Source organism: Oncorhynchus keta, chromosome 12 (assembly GCF_023373465.1).
Source record: "Oncorhynchus keta strain PuntledgeMale-10-30-2019 chromosome 12, Oket_V2, whole genome shotgun sequence".
Lineage (NCBI taxonomy): Eukaryota > Metazoa > Chordata > Actinopteri > Salmoniformes > Salmonidae > Oncorhynchus > Oncorhynchus keta.
The window spans coordinates 32,082,335-32,097,478 of NC_068432.1; the positions used below are offsets into that span (position 1 = coordinate 32,082,335).

Genomic DNA, 15,144 nt, shown 5'->3' on the forward strand with positions numbered 1-15,144 from the left:
TTAATACGTTCACCATGCTCACAGGGATATTCAATGTCTGCTTTTTTTAAACCTTTTTAACCCCTTTTTTTTGCAAGACTGTGCTGCCATCCTGTTAGAAGGTAACAGATTATTTTATTACAATGGTTAAATTGGATTTTCATTGTGTTCAATGGTGTTATTTGCCCCCTAGTTGCGCTTTCTGGTACCTAGAAAGACAATGCAAACGGGAAGTTCAGAATTTGTTTTGCACGCATAGAAGCAGCTACAAACAACACTACGGTGCAGGTCTTTCAATGTAGTTATTTCTTGTCACGCTTCAGCCTTGGAAAAATATTTGTTTGTAAATTTGATTCAAGCATTTAGCTAATGATGATAATCTTGTTATTGATAGTTGCTTAAATATCAATGTTGGTTGCATTTACTCACAAATTGCAATGCCTTTAATGTATGTCGTTAGCTGTATTACATTGCTCATGCGTCATGCAAACAAATTGTAAAATATACAATACTGTAGTTTTGTTACTGTTTCTAGTGTAATATGCTTTGTTATTCTACATAGATGGTTATACATTATTAGAGTAATGAAAGGAGCCACTTACCATATGGTTAACAATTAGCTATATGGTTTGGCATCATGCCAGATGCATGGTACCTTAGCGCGTGCTTTGTATTTATGCAACTTCAAATGTTTAATGTACAGCTACAGTATGTCGGTGTGAATTGAACACTAAAGTATATTCTTTTCTGTATTTTGCAGTTTCACAACATAAACGTTTTCAATATATTCATTCAAGAAAGGTCACGCCTTGGGAGTTTTATTGAAGACTTAGTTGTTAGCTATCTGTCTAGTTTTGCATGGGAACGCAACTCAAGGGCAGAATAAAGACATTGGAAAACCTCTCTGGTCTTTGTGGTTGAATCTCTGCTTGAAATTCATTGCTCGACTGTGAGTCCATGAAACGTATTATTTGACTTGTTAAGCACATTTTCTACTCCTGAACATATTTAGGCTTGCCATAACAAAGGGGTTGAATACTTATTGACTCAAGACATTTCAGATTTTCATTTTTAATTAACTTGTAAGAATGTCTAAACATTATTCCACTTTGACATTATGGGGTATTATATGTTGGCCATTTCGAATTCAGGCTGTAACATTATTTATTTTTTAAGTCAAGTGTTGTGAATACTTTCTGAAGTGCATTCGGAAAGAATTCAGACTCCTTGACTTTTACCACATTTTGTTAAAGCCTTATTCTAAAATGGATTAAATCATTTTTTCCCCTCATCAATCTACACACAACACCCCATAATGACAAAGTAAAAACAGGTTTTAAAAAATGTTCATATAACATGCAATGTCACATTTACGTAAGTATTCAGACACTTTACACAGTACTTTGTTGAAGCACCTTTGGCAGCGATTACAGCCTTGAGTCTTTTTGGGTATGATTCTACAAGCTCGGCACACCTGTATTTGGGGAGTTTCTCCCATTCTTCTTTGCGGATCCTCTCAAGCTCTGTCAGGTTGGATGCTGAGCATTGCTGAACAGATATTTACAGGTCTCTCCAGAGATGTTAGATCGGGTTCAAGTCCGGGCTCTGGCTGGGCCACTCAAGGACATTCAGAAACTTGTCACTCCTGCATTGTCTTGGCTGTGTGCTTAAGGTCGTTGTCCTGTTGGAAGGTGAATATTTGCTCCAGTCTGAGGTCCTGAGCACTCTGGAGCAGATTTTCATCAAGGATCTCTCTTTACTTTGCTCCGTTCATCTTTTCCTCTATCCTAACTAGTCTCCCAGTCACTGCCACTGAAAAGCATCACCACAGCCTGATGCTGCCACCACCATGCTTCACCGTAGGGATGGTTCAAGGTTTCCTCCAGATGTGAGGCCAAAGAGTTCAATCTTGGTTTCATCAGACCAGAGAAGTTTGTTTCTCTTGGTCTGAGAGTCCTTTAGGTTCCTTTTGGCATACTCCAAGCGGGCTCTCATGTGCCTTTTTACTGAGGAGTGGCTTCTGTCTGGCCACTCCAACATAAAGGCCTGATTGGTGGAGTACAGCAGGGATGGTTGTCCTTCTGAAAGGTTCTCCATTCTCCACATAGGAACTCTGGAACTCTGTCAGAGTGACCATCAGGTTCTTGGTTGACTCCCTGACAAAGGCCTGTCTCCTCCAATTGCAAAGTTAGCCGGGTGGACAGCTCTAGGAAAAGTATTTGTGATTCCAAACTTCTTCCATTTAAGAATAATGGAGGCCATTGTTTTCTTGGGGACCAGGCGGATAGCTCTAGTCTTGGTGGTTCCAAACTTTGGAGGCCAATGTGTTCTTGGGGACCTTCAATGCTGCAGAAATATGTTGGTACCCTTCCCCAGATCTGTGCCTCGACACAACCCTGTCTCAGAGCTCTACGGACAATTCCTTCGACCTTATGGCTTGAATTTTTTTCTCTGACATGCACTGTCAACAGTGGGACCTTGTATAGAGAGGTGTGTGCCTTTCCAAATCATGTCCAGTCAATTGACTGTACCACATGTGGACTCTAAGCAAGTTGGAGAAACGTCTCAAGGGTGATCAGTGGAAACAGGACGCACCTGCACTCAATTTCGTGTCTCATAGCAAGGGAGCTGAATACTTATGTGAATCAGGTATTTCTGTTTTTCATTTTTAATAACTAAAAACTTTGTCATTATGGGGTATTGTGCATTTCCGAATGCACTGTATATCATCGAAAATCAAGAGCTTGAATACTAAAATATAGATACAGAAACACAGACAAAAAGGAGGAAGTAGAGTAAAGAAATTGAATTACGTGCATCATGCACTATGTCTACAAACATATATGGACACCCCTTCAAATTAGTGGATTTGGCTATTTTATTTGGCTATTTCAGCAAGTAGAATGGGCTTGCTGAAGAGCTCAGTGACTTTCAATGTACAGTCGTGGCCAAAAGTTTTGACAATGACACAAATATTAATTTTCACAATGTTTGCTGCGTCAGTGTCTTTAGATATTTTTGTCAGATGTTACTATGGAATACTGAATTATAATTCCAAACATTTCATAAGTGTCAAAGGCTTTTATTGACAATTACATGGAGTTGATGCAAAGAGTCAGTATTTGCAGTGTTGACCCTTATTTTTCAAGACCTCTGCAATCCACCCTGGCATGCTGATAATTAACTTCTGGGCCACACTGATGGCAGCTTATTCTTGCATAATCAATGCTTGGAGTTTGTCAGAATTTTGGGGTTTTTGTTTGTCCACTTGAGGATTCTGGGGAGTTTGCTGTCCATGGCCCCAAAATATTGATGTTTTTTCGCCAAGCCACTTAGTTATCACTTTTACCTTATGGCAAGGTGCTCCATCATGCTGGGAATGCATTGTTTGTCACCAAACTGTTCCTGGATGGTTGGGAGAAGTTTCTCTTGGAGGATGTGTTGGTACCATTCTTTATTCATGGCTGTGTTCTTAGGCAAAATTGTGAGTGAGCCCACTCCCTTGGCTGAGAAGCAACCACACACATGAATGGTCTCAGGATGCTTTACTGTTGGCATGACACAGGACTGATGGTAGCGCTCACCTTGTCTTCTCTGGACAAGCTTTTTTTCCGGATGCCCCAAACAATCGGAAAGGGGATTCAGAGAAAATGGCTTCATCAGACCAATCCCTGTACCTTTTACAGAATATCAGTCTGTCCCTGATGTTTTTCCTGGAGAGAAGTGGCTTCTTTGCTGCCCTTCTTGACACCAGGATATCCTCCAAAGATCTTCGCCTCACTGTGCGTGCAGATGCACTCACACCTGCCTGCTGCCATTCCTGAGTAAGCTCTGTACTGGTGGTGCCCCGATCCCGCAGCTGAATCAACTTTAGGAGAAGGTCCTGGTGCTTGCTCGACTTTCTTGGGCGCCCTGAAGGCTTCTTCACAACAATTGAACCGCTCTCCTTGAAGTTCTTGATAATCCGATAAATGGTTGATTTAGGTGCAATCTTGCTGGCAGCAATATCCTTGCCTGTGAAGCCCTTTTTGTGCAAAGCAATGATGACCGCACTTCATTCATTGCAGGTAACCATGGTTGGCAGAGGAAGAACAATGATTGCAAGCACCACCCTCCTTTTGAAGATACCAGTCTGTTATTCAAATTCAAACAACATGACAGTGATCTCCAGCCTTGTTCTCATCAACACTCACACCTGTGTTAACGAGAGAATCACTGACATGATGTCAGCTGGTCCATTTGTGGAAGGGCTGAAATGCAGTGGAAATATATTTGGGGGATTCAGTTCATTTCCATGGCAAAGATGGACTTTGCAATTAATTGAAATTCATCTGATCACTCTTCATAACATTCTGGAGTATATGCAAATTGCCATCATACAAACTGAGGCAGCAGACTTTGTGAAATTAATACTTGTGTCATTCTCAAAACTTTTGGCCACGACTGTAGTACCGTCATAGGATGCTACCTTTCCACCAAGTCACTTCATCAAATTTCTGCCCTGCTAGGCTTGCTCCGGTCAACTGTAAGCGCTGTTAGTGTGAAGTGGAATTGCCTAGGAGCAACAACAGTTCAGACACAAAGTGGTAGGCCACACAAGCTCACAGAACGGGACCGCAGAGTGTTGAAGCACTGATCGTCGGGAGCTTCATGAAATGGATTTCCATGGCCGAGCAGCCGCACACAAGACTAAGATTACCATGCGCAATGCCAAGCGTCGTCTGGAGTGGTGTAAAGCTCGCTGCCATTGGACTCTGGAGCAGTGGAAACACGTTTTCTGGAGTGATGAATCACGCTTCACCATCTGGCAGTCTGATGGCAGTCCGAGTCTGGGATTGCCAGATGCCAGGAGAACGCTACCTGTCTGAATGCATAGTGCCAACTGTCAAAGTTTGGTGGAGGAGTAATAATGGTCTGGGGCTGTTTTCATGGTTTGGGCTAGGCCCCTTAGTCCCAGGTAGGGGAAAAATCTACGCTACTGCATACAATTACATTCTAGATGAATCTGTGCTTCCAACATCAGTGCCCAACCTCACTCTTGTGGTTAAATGAAACCAAGTCCCCTCCACAATGTTCCAACATCTAATGGAAAACCTTCCCAGAAGAGTGGAGTCTGTTATAGCAGGAAAGGGGGGACCAAGTCCATATTAATGCCCATGATTTTAGAAAGAGAAGTTTGACAAGCAGGTGTCCACATCTTTTTGGTCGTGGTTTATATATTGTACATGCAGTCATGCACAGGTAAATGGCAATATATGCTATACTAATGCACTCACACTCACAGACAGCATACACAAGAGCATGAAGGCATGCCAAATAGCTAAGGTAACTGAGCTAAATGACTACCGCCCCATAGCACTCGCTTCCGTCATCATGAAGTGCTTTGAGAGACTAGTCAAGGACCATATCACCTCCACCCTACCTGACACCCTAGGCCCACTACAATTTGCCTACCGCCCCAATAGGTCCACAGACGACGCAATCGCAACCGCCCTGCACACTGCCCTAACTCATCTGGACAGCTCAGCATTTAACACCATAGTACCCTCCAAACTCGTCATCAGACCCTGAGTCTCGACTCCGCCCTGTGCAACTGGGTACAGGACTTCCTGACGGGCCGCCCCCAGGTGGTGAGGGTAGGTAACAACATCTCCACCCCGCTGATCCTCAACACTAGGGCCCCACATGGGTGCGTTCTGAGCCCTCTCCCCTATTCCCTGTTCACCCACGACTGCGTGGCCATGCACGCCTCCAACTCAATCATCAACTACAGTGGTATGCTTGATTACCAACAACGACGAGAGTGCCTGCAGGGAGGAGGTGAGGGCCCTCGGAGTGTGGGTCAGGAAAATAACCTCACACTCAACGTCAACAAAACAAAGGAGATGATTGTGGACTTCAGGAAACAGCAGAGAGAACACCCCCCTATCCACATCTACGGGACAGTAGTGGAGAGGGTAGTGCGTTTTAAGTTCCTCGGCGTACACATCACGGACAAACTGAATTGGTCCACCCACACAGACAGCATTGTGAAGAAGGCGCAGCAGCGCCAACCTCAGGAGGCTGAAGAAATTCGGCTTGTCACCAAAAGCACTCACAAACTTCTACAGATGCACAATCGAGAGCATCCTGTCGGGCTGTATCACCGCCTGGTACGGCAACTGCTCCGCCCACAACCGTAAGGCTCTCCAGAGGGTAGTGAGGTCTATACAACGCATCACCGGGGCAAACTACCTGCCCTCCATGACACCTACACTATATAGGACAACAACCTCCCGAGCCACTGCCTGTTCACCCCACTATCATCCAGAAGGCGAGGTCAGTACAGATGTATCAAAGCAGGGGCCGAGAGACTGAAAAACAGCTTCTATCTCAAGGCCATCAGACTGTTAAACAGCCACCACTAACATTGAGTGGCTGCTGCCAACATACTGACTCAACTCCAGCTCACTTTAATAATGGAAATTGATGGAAATTGATGTACAAAATGTATCACTAGCCACTTTAAACAATGCCACTTAATATAATGCTTACATAGCCTACATTACTCATCTCATATGTATATGTATATACTGTACTCTATATCATCTACTGCATCATTCCATCTTTATGTAATACATGTATCACTCATTCATATATCTTTATGTACATATTCTTTTTCCCTTTACACTTGTGTGTATAAGGTAGTAGTTGTGGAATTGTTAGGTTAGATTACTCGTTGGTTATTACTGCATTGTCGGAACTAGAAGCACAATCATTTCGCTACACTCGCATTAACATCTGCTAACCATGTGTATGTGACAAATACAATTTAATTTGATTTGAATCCAATCTGTACCTCAGGGTAGCATGCGTATGTTAAGTAGCATATTACATTTAATCTGGGATTAAGAACAGGACTCCGTGGGCTTTGAGAAACAATGTTAGGCACCGTGATCAAAGCAACGCTGTTGTAACATGTCAGGTGTTTACCTGCTCCAGCTTCAGCCTGAGACTCAGTAGTTCTGCCTCACAGTCCATATATCAACATGTTTCAACCATAGCCACAACAGGAATCATAAAAGACAAGAACGCACACGCAGGCACGTAGAGCACATAGGCACACACACACTCACAAGCATGCACACACACATATGCACAGGGGTGGAAAAAGAACCCAATGTTCATACTTGAGTCAATGTAAAGATACCTTCATAGAAAATGACTCAAGTAAAAGTGAAAGTCACCCAGTAAAATACTTGAGTAAAGGTCTAAAAGTATTTGGTTTTAAATATCCTTAAGTATCAAAAGTACATGTAATTGCTAAAATATACTTAAGCATCAAAAGTAAATGTACAAGTATATATCATTTCAAATTCCTTATATTGAGCAAGGCAGACGGCCACATGTTCCAGTTTTTATTTATTTATTTATGGGTAGCCAGGGGCTCAATCCAACACTCAGACATAATTTACAAACTAAGCATATATGTTCAGTGAGTCTGCCAGATCAGAGGCAGTAGGGATGACCAGGGATGTTCTGCATACGCACATGCACAAACATACGCACACACACACTTTCTCTCCTCACCTGCCGCGGGGTATATCCACATTATCCTTTCTCCAGCGTAGAGAGGGAGGTGGGTCTCCCTGCACCTGACACTTGAGCTCCACACTCTCCTCCACCAGGACCACCTGGTTCACCAGCCGACGCACAAAAGTGGGTCTCTCTGGAAAACCACGAAACACATAGACAGACAAGCCAGTAGTCTATAAGCTTTCTAAGCAAGGTTTTAAAACATACACAGATAGCATGTAGCCACTGCAGCCATTACAGGTAAGTACAGAGAGAAGTGTCTGTCCAGTATCTGTCCTTACCGAACACAGAGAGCTGAGCCGTCTCACTGTCTCTCTCCCCCACCATGTTGGTGGCCACACACACGTACATCCCTGCATCACTCTTCCTGGTGTTGGAGATGGTCAACTTCCCTCCACGAATCTGACAGTCAAAGAGAGATGGCTCAACAAAGTCTACATCAGATAATCTGGGATGGGGGGTCATTTAATCTGTATATTTTAGCTCTCCATAATGAGAGCAGACACAGAGGACCGGGTCCTCGGGATGTAGTACTCACAGTGATCCTGTCATCTTTGAGGTCCAGACGGGCCTTGTCTTTCCTCCAGAAGGTGGTGGGCTCTGGGTGCCCACGAGGAGGCTGGCACTCCAGGGTGGCAGGCTCTTCCACCGCCACCACCAAGTCCTGGGGGTTCTGTCTGAAGTCATCACGCAACACTGGGAGAAATATATATATAGAGAGAGAGGGGGGAATGAGGGTCTTTCTAAGCAAGGTTTTTAGGTGGTTCATCCCGCAACATTTGTGGACATAATCCACAGTACTTCTACTTTGAGGATAAACCAAAACAAATGCATGGACTGCACACTGTAAAATGACATGTAAATACAGTACAGTGTACAAATTAGATCCATTCTGTCAGTCAGTAATAGAGTCCAGGTATGGCAGATAGAGTATATTGTGGTGCGAATAACTGGAGGCGAGCCAGAGCCCAGAGCAGATCTCTAGTCAAACAGGAACTGTGTGGGTTGGTGTCAGAGCCCAGAGGCTGCACTGTCAATCACAGTCAGCTGTGGAAGACGAGCTCATGGGTGTCTCAGTCACACAGGCCTAGCCAGGTCTATAGAGCTATATGGCTGGGTGGGTTCTGTCCATAGAATTAGGAATTATATTTATTTTTTGTATTTTTTACTTACTTAGTAATTTAATAGGATCTCTATGGTTCTGTCACTGTCACACATTACTCCTCTCCTCACTCAGACAAGCCCTTCTTGCTCCTCTTCCTCCCATTCCAGTCACTCCTGCTGTGCCACATCAAACATGGCACCTCCCAAAAGCGGGATATTCCAAATGAAAAGTGGATACAACACAACTCACAAGCCGTATATCCCAAAAATGCCCACATTCCAACTGTATTTGTTTCCCAACAGTGATGACAAAAAGAAAACTCACAACAGTGGGAGGGCACACATTTTGATCAGCAATAAGGGAATTTAGATGCAATAATGCACACCTCTGAGAGGGTAGCAACCCAACACAATGAGATGCCCTCACAGATGCCCTCTGTTCATGGCCAATCACGCTGGTGTGTGTTCTGATTTGAAGACATTGAAAGTCAAGCCCCCTCCCTGCAGTAGAAGCCATGCATAGTGTGTTGTCAGGGTGTAATTATTTCAGAAATAGGGGCCCACCGCTGTCTACCGCTGTCTGATTAGGTATCACTCAATTATTTCAAACAGCAGTTCAGAGTTGGCTGTCTACATTTATCCTGTCAGGATATAGGACGATTCTGAAATGGGCTTCAATCAGTGGCAGTCGGTGATGTTTAAGATGAGGGAGGATGATAATTTTTTAAATGAGCATGGCCTTATTTATAGTAGAGCATATTGGATGACTGCTATTCATATTCCATTCACCCAGCTCAATGTAACATCGATAGGTTTATGTTATTACATCATACTCTAATTTCCCTTTACCCATCATGAGGTTGCTAAGTGAAGTGAGATAATTTTTTGTAAACAAGGTGACAGCCAATACTGCCTTGCACACTCTTGTCTGATCTAGGGTGTAGTCCTACAATTGCAAATTAGAGTTTCTATTGGACAAATTCAGGTATGTTTCTCCCCGTTCTGTTCCGTTTGCTTTCGTTTAAGAAAAGTTTTTCAACAGAATCGGCAGAATGAATACACACCTGATCACACGCAAACACAGTTAACTTTCATAGCAGCCACATAAAACTGCATGATCACTTTGAAATATAATTCCTTCTTCGCAACTAGGAATTCTCCTCCTCTCACCTTTTCCCTTCACCTGTGGACTTCAGTGCACAACACATCACCAGGCAAAAAAAAACTTGCCAAGCCAAACCTTCATATTATAACTGCTAACCACTACACACAGCCTAACTTTTCACCTCATAGTCTACATACTAAAACGAACGCATTAGTCAAACCGCTATAATCACGCAGTACAGTTTAGCAGTTGTAATGGTGGGCTCCAGTGGCAATACATTTATAAAGCCAAAAGCAAACCTTGACTTGACGTGCTTCTACACCTGCATTGCTTGCTGTTTGGGCTTTTAGGCTGGGTTTCTGTACAGCACTTTGAGATATCAGCTGATGTACGAAGGGCTATATAAATACATTTGATTTGATTTGATTTGAAAGAGTTCCAGTGTTGGATAACCATTGCCAGCTAGCTAACATGGCATCCCTCTCTGTTTGACCCGGGTGTTCGCTAGCTAAGTAAGTGAAAGTGAAAAAAATACAATGAAATATAGCTAGATCGCTAGATCGCTCGCTCTCTTGCTTCATAGCATCCCTCTCTGTTTGAGCCGGATGTTTGAGTAGGCTTAACTAGCTAGCTAGCTACATTCACAGGATAAGTGAAAGTGAAAGTTTCAAATAATTCAACCAAATTTAGGCTCTCTCGCTTTCTCTCAATTCAAGTCAATTAACTTTATTGGCATGACGTAACAATATACATATTGCCATAGCTTACTTTAGATATTTACAATATTATGACAATGAGAATCAAAATTGTCAGCGGGACAACAGTAGCAACAATAACCAAGAGTCAAAATAACCATACAGTAGAGAAAATGTGCAGGTTGATTAGTCTGTCCCTCATCTTATGACAGGCAGCAATGTAGTGTGCTGCCAACCCACAGCTCTCAGTGTCTTCTCAAAACAGGATGGGTAGCCTATTCTTATCAGAGAGTTCTTTGAAACCTTGAAAAAGCCTGTACTTTGCCAAGGATTTTCTAAGGTTTTGATCAGTAACCATAGTCAAATAGTTAGCCACGGTGTATTGTCGATATAGGGCCAGATAGCACTGCATTTTTCTTTGTGCTTGTGCTTGTGTTTCCCAATAAGCAATGTAGTTTTGTTTGGATTGTGTTGTAATTTCTTTATACTGATTGATTGGATGTCCTGGTCTTGAGGCTTCAGTGTGTTAGTAGAACAGGTTTGTGAACTCAGCCCCAGGACCAGCTAGATGAGGGGACTTTCTTTGCTCAGCTCTTGGCATTGCAGGGCTTGGTAATGATATGAGAGGGGGGCCACAGTACTTTAGATGTTTCCAAAACTGAACTGCTCTTTTATGAGTTTTTATTATTAGTGGATATTGGCCTAATTCTGCCCTGTATGCATTGTTTGTAGTTTTCCTCTGGACATGTAGGAGAATATAAGAGAGAATACTCTGCATGCAGGGTTTCAATGGGGTGTTTGTCCCATTTTGTGAAATCTTGTTTTGCAAGTGGACACCACACCTCGCTGGCATAAAGTGCAATTGGTTCAATGACACATTCAATTCGTTTTAGCCAAATCTTAAAAGGTATTTCAATTTGAATATGTTTTTAATGGCATAGAATGCCCTGCATGCTTTCTCTCTCAGTTCATTCACTGCATCATTATGGTCTCCAGTTGAGATTATTTTGTGCAGTGGGAGACAGCAGGCATAGGTCATCTGTGAAGAGAAGGCATTTAACCTCTGAATTGTGAAGACTAACACCAGGGGCTGTGGATTTTTCTAGAATAGTGGCCAATTCGTTGATGTAAATATTGAAGAGTGCAGGGCTCAGATTGCAACCCTGGCGAAGGCCACGCCGCTGGTTAAAGAATGATGTTATTTTCCTGCCGATTTTAATGTTGCACGTATTGCCAGTAAACATTGATTGAATTATGTCATATGTTTTACCCCTACACCAAGTTCAATAACTGTGTAGAACAGTCCTGTATGCCAAATAGAATCAAATGCTTTATGGAAGTCGATAAAGCAAGCGTATATTTTGGTATTATTTTGGTGGACATGTTTATCTATCAGGGTGTGTAGGGTGTAAATATGATCAGTCGTGCGATGTGTTGGTATGAATCCAATTGGGCTTTTACTCAAGACATTGTGCTTATTAAGGAAGTTTAGAACTCTTTCATTTATAATACTACATAAAACCTTCCCCAGGTTACTGTTCGCACAAATCCCTCTGTAATTGTTAGGGTCAAATTTGTCTATTTTCTTAAAGATTGGGGTTATGAGTCCTTGATTCCAGATTTCAGGGTATTAACCTACACTCAGGATCAAATTAAACAGTTTTATTATAGCCAATTGAAATTATGCATTTCTGAGTTTGAGCATCTCATTTAGGATGCCATCAGATCTGCATGCTTTTTAAAATGTGAGGGTCTGATGTTTCATATAGAGCTCCTGGTCAGTAATTGGGGAGTCCAATGGATTTTAATTGTCCTTTATAGTTTTGTCTAATCCATTCAACTTCTCTTGAGTTTTGGCATTGCTCTGTATTTGTGTCATTTTGAACGGTGTTGTAGAGTGTTTTAAAATGGGTTGTCCATATGTCACCATTTTGTATCGCTAATTATTTCTCTCTCTCTCTCTCTCTCTCTCTCTCTCTCTCTCTCTCTCTCTTGCTTTTCCTTAATTTTGGAAGAAATTACCTTGTCCAAAATTGTTCAACTATTGTCTTTCTCTCTCTTTGATTCAACCACTCACCGCGTTGTATTTGTTTAAATGTATTTAACCTTTATTTAACCAGGTAGGCTAGTTGAGAACAAGTTCTCATTTGCAACTGCGACCTGGCCAAAATAAAGCATAGCAATTTGACACATACAACAACACAGAGTTACACATGGAATAAACTAAACATAGTCAATAATACAGTAGAACAAAAGAAAACAAAAAGTCTATATCCAGTGAGTGCAAATGAGGTAAGATAAGGGAGTTAAGGCAAGAAATAGGCCATGTTGGCGAAGTCATTACAACATAGCAATTAAACACTGGAATGGTTGATGTGCAGAAGATGAATGTGCAAGTAGAGATACTGGGATGCAAAGGAGCAAGATAAATAAATAAATACTGTATGGGGATGAGGTAGGTGGATAGATGGGCTATGTATAGGTGCCGTGATCTGTGAGCTGCTCTGACAGCTAGTGCTAAAAGCTAGTGAGGGAGATATGAGTCTCCAGCTTCAGAGATTTTTGCAGTTCGTTCCAGTCATTGGCAGCAGAGAACTGGAAGGAAAGACAACCAAAGGAGATTGGCTTTGGGGGTGACCAGTGAGCTATACCTGCTGGAGCGCGTGCTATGAGTGGGTGCTGCTATGGTGACCAGTGAGCTGAGATAAGGCGGGGCTTTACCTAGCAGAGACTTGTAGATAACCTGTAGCCAGTGGGTTTGGCGACGAGTATGAAGCGAGGGCCAACCAACGAGAGTGTACAGGTCGCAATGGTGGGTAGTGTATGGGGCTTTGGTGACAAAACGGATGGAACTGTGATAGACTGCATCCAGTTTGTTGAGTAGAATTTTGGAGGCTATTTTATAGATGACATCACCGAAGTTGAGGATTGGTAGGATGTTTTATTAGGGTATGTTTGGCAGCATGAGTGAAGGATGCTTTGTTACGATATAGGAAGCCAATTATAGATTTAATTTTGGAGATGCTTAATGTGAGTCTGGAATGAGAGTTTACAGTCTAACCAGACACCTAGGTATTTGTAGTTGTCCACATATTCTAAGTCAGAGCCATCCAGAGTAGTGATGCTGGACGGGCGAGTAGGTGCGGGCAGTGATCAGTTGAATAGCATGCATTTAGTTTTAAGAGCATTTAAGAGCATTTGGAGGCCGCAAAAGGAGGGTTGTATGGCATTGAGGCTCGTTTGGAGGTTAGTTAACACAGTGTCCAAAGAGGGGACAGAAGTATACAGAATGGTGTTGTCTGCATACAGGTGTACCAGAGAATCACCAGCAGCAAGAGCAACATCATTGATATATACAGAGAAGAGAGTCGGCCCAAGGATTGAACCCTGTGGCACCCCCATAGAGACTGCCAGAGGTCCGGACAACAGACCCTCCGATTTGACACACTGAACTCTATCAGAGAAGTAGTTGGTAAACCAGGCGAGGCAATCATTTTAGAAACCAAGGCTGTTGAGTCTGCCAATAAGAATGTGGTGATTGACAGAGTCGAAAGCCTTGGCCAGGTCGATGAATACGGCTGCACAGTAATGTCTCTTATCGATGGCGGTTATGATGTTGTTTAGGACCTTGAGCGTGGCTGAGGTGCACCCATGACCAGCTCTGAAACCAGATTGCATAGCGGAGAAGGTACAGTGGGATTCGAAATGGTCGGTAATCTGTTTGTTAACTTGGCTTTCGAAGACCTTAGAAAGACAGGGTAGGATAGCTATAGGTCTGTAGCAGTTTGGGTCTAGAGTGTCACCCCCTTTGAAGAGGGGGATGACAGTGGCAGCTTTCCAATCATTGGGAATCTCAGACGATACGAAAGAGAGTTTGAACATGCTAGTAATCGGGGTTGCAACAACTTCGGCAGATAATTTTAGAAAGAGAGGGTCCAGATTGTCTAGCCCGGCTGATTTGTTGGCGGGTTGCTGTGGAGGGTGCCGGGCAGTTGACCGGGGTAGGGGTAGCCAGGTGGAAAGCATGGCCAGCCGTAGAGAAATGCTCATTGAAATTCTCAATTATAGTAGATTTGGTGGTGACAGTGTTTCCAAGCCTCGGAGCAGTGGGCAGTTGGGAGGAGGTGCTCTTATTCTCCATGGACTTTACAGTGTCCCGAAACATTTTTTAGTTAGTACTACAGGATGCAAATTTCTGTTTGAAAAAGCTAGCCTTAGCTTACCTAACTGCCTTTGTATATTTGTATATTTGCTGTAGTTTATGATTTCAGTACTTGATTCATTATCTGATCCTTCGATTAGGTGGACAACATGTCAGTTCATGCTGCAAGAAGTTGTCATAATTACTGTGTAAGTCTATGGAAGGGTGAGAACCATGAGCCTCCTAGGTTTTGTATTGAAGTCAATGTACCTAGAGGAGGACAATCTACATTATTTCATTCAGGCTGCTTTGCTAAACACCAGAAACAGAGCAAGATGGTTATTGCTTTTTCTGGCTTTGGTCTCACAACATATTCTAAATAAGGTATGCAAATATGACATGATGAATCTTAAACAGCCATACTGCATGTTGGCCAACTCTGGCAATCAAGTGCTTTTACTTACTTCTTATCAAGTTACCATCTAAATGCTGTCCAACAACTAGGACCACTGCTGGCGTTGCTGGCTGCGGAATGGTGTGCTTTA

At 42.8% G+C, this 15,144-nt stretch overlaps 1 protein-coding gene across 4 annotated transcripts in view; it reads right to left on the reverse strand.

Moving 5' to 3' along the window:
• The window catches only part of LOC118391369 (roundabout homolog 2), a 232,718-nt gene that overhangs the window by 59,589 nt on the left and 157,985 nt on the right, over positions 1-15,144 (reverse strand). For all 4 annotated transcript variants that reach the window (XM_052458013.1, XM_035782717.2, XM_035782715.2 and 1 more), the window contains exons 3-5: positions 8,093-8,250; positions 7,836-7,956; positions 7,549-7,687 (exon numbers count right to left, since the gene is read on the reverse strand). In XM_052458013.1, coding sequence (XP_052313973.1) covers positions 7,549-7,687; positions 7,836-7,956; positions 8,093-8,250 — 418 coding nt within the window. The remainder of the gene's footprint in view (positions 1-7,548; positions 7,688-7,835; positions 7,957-8,092; positions 8,251-15,144) is intronic.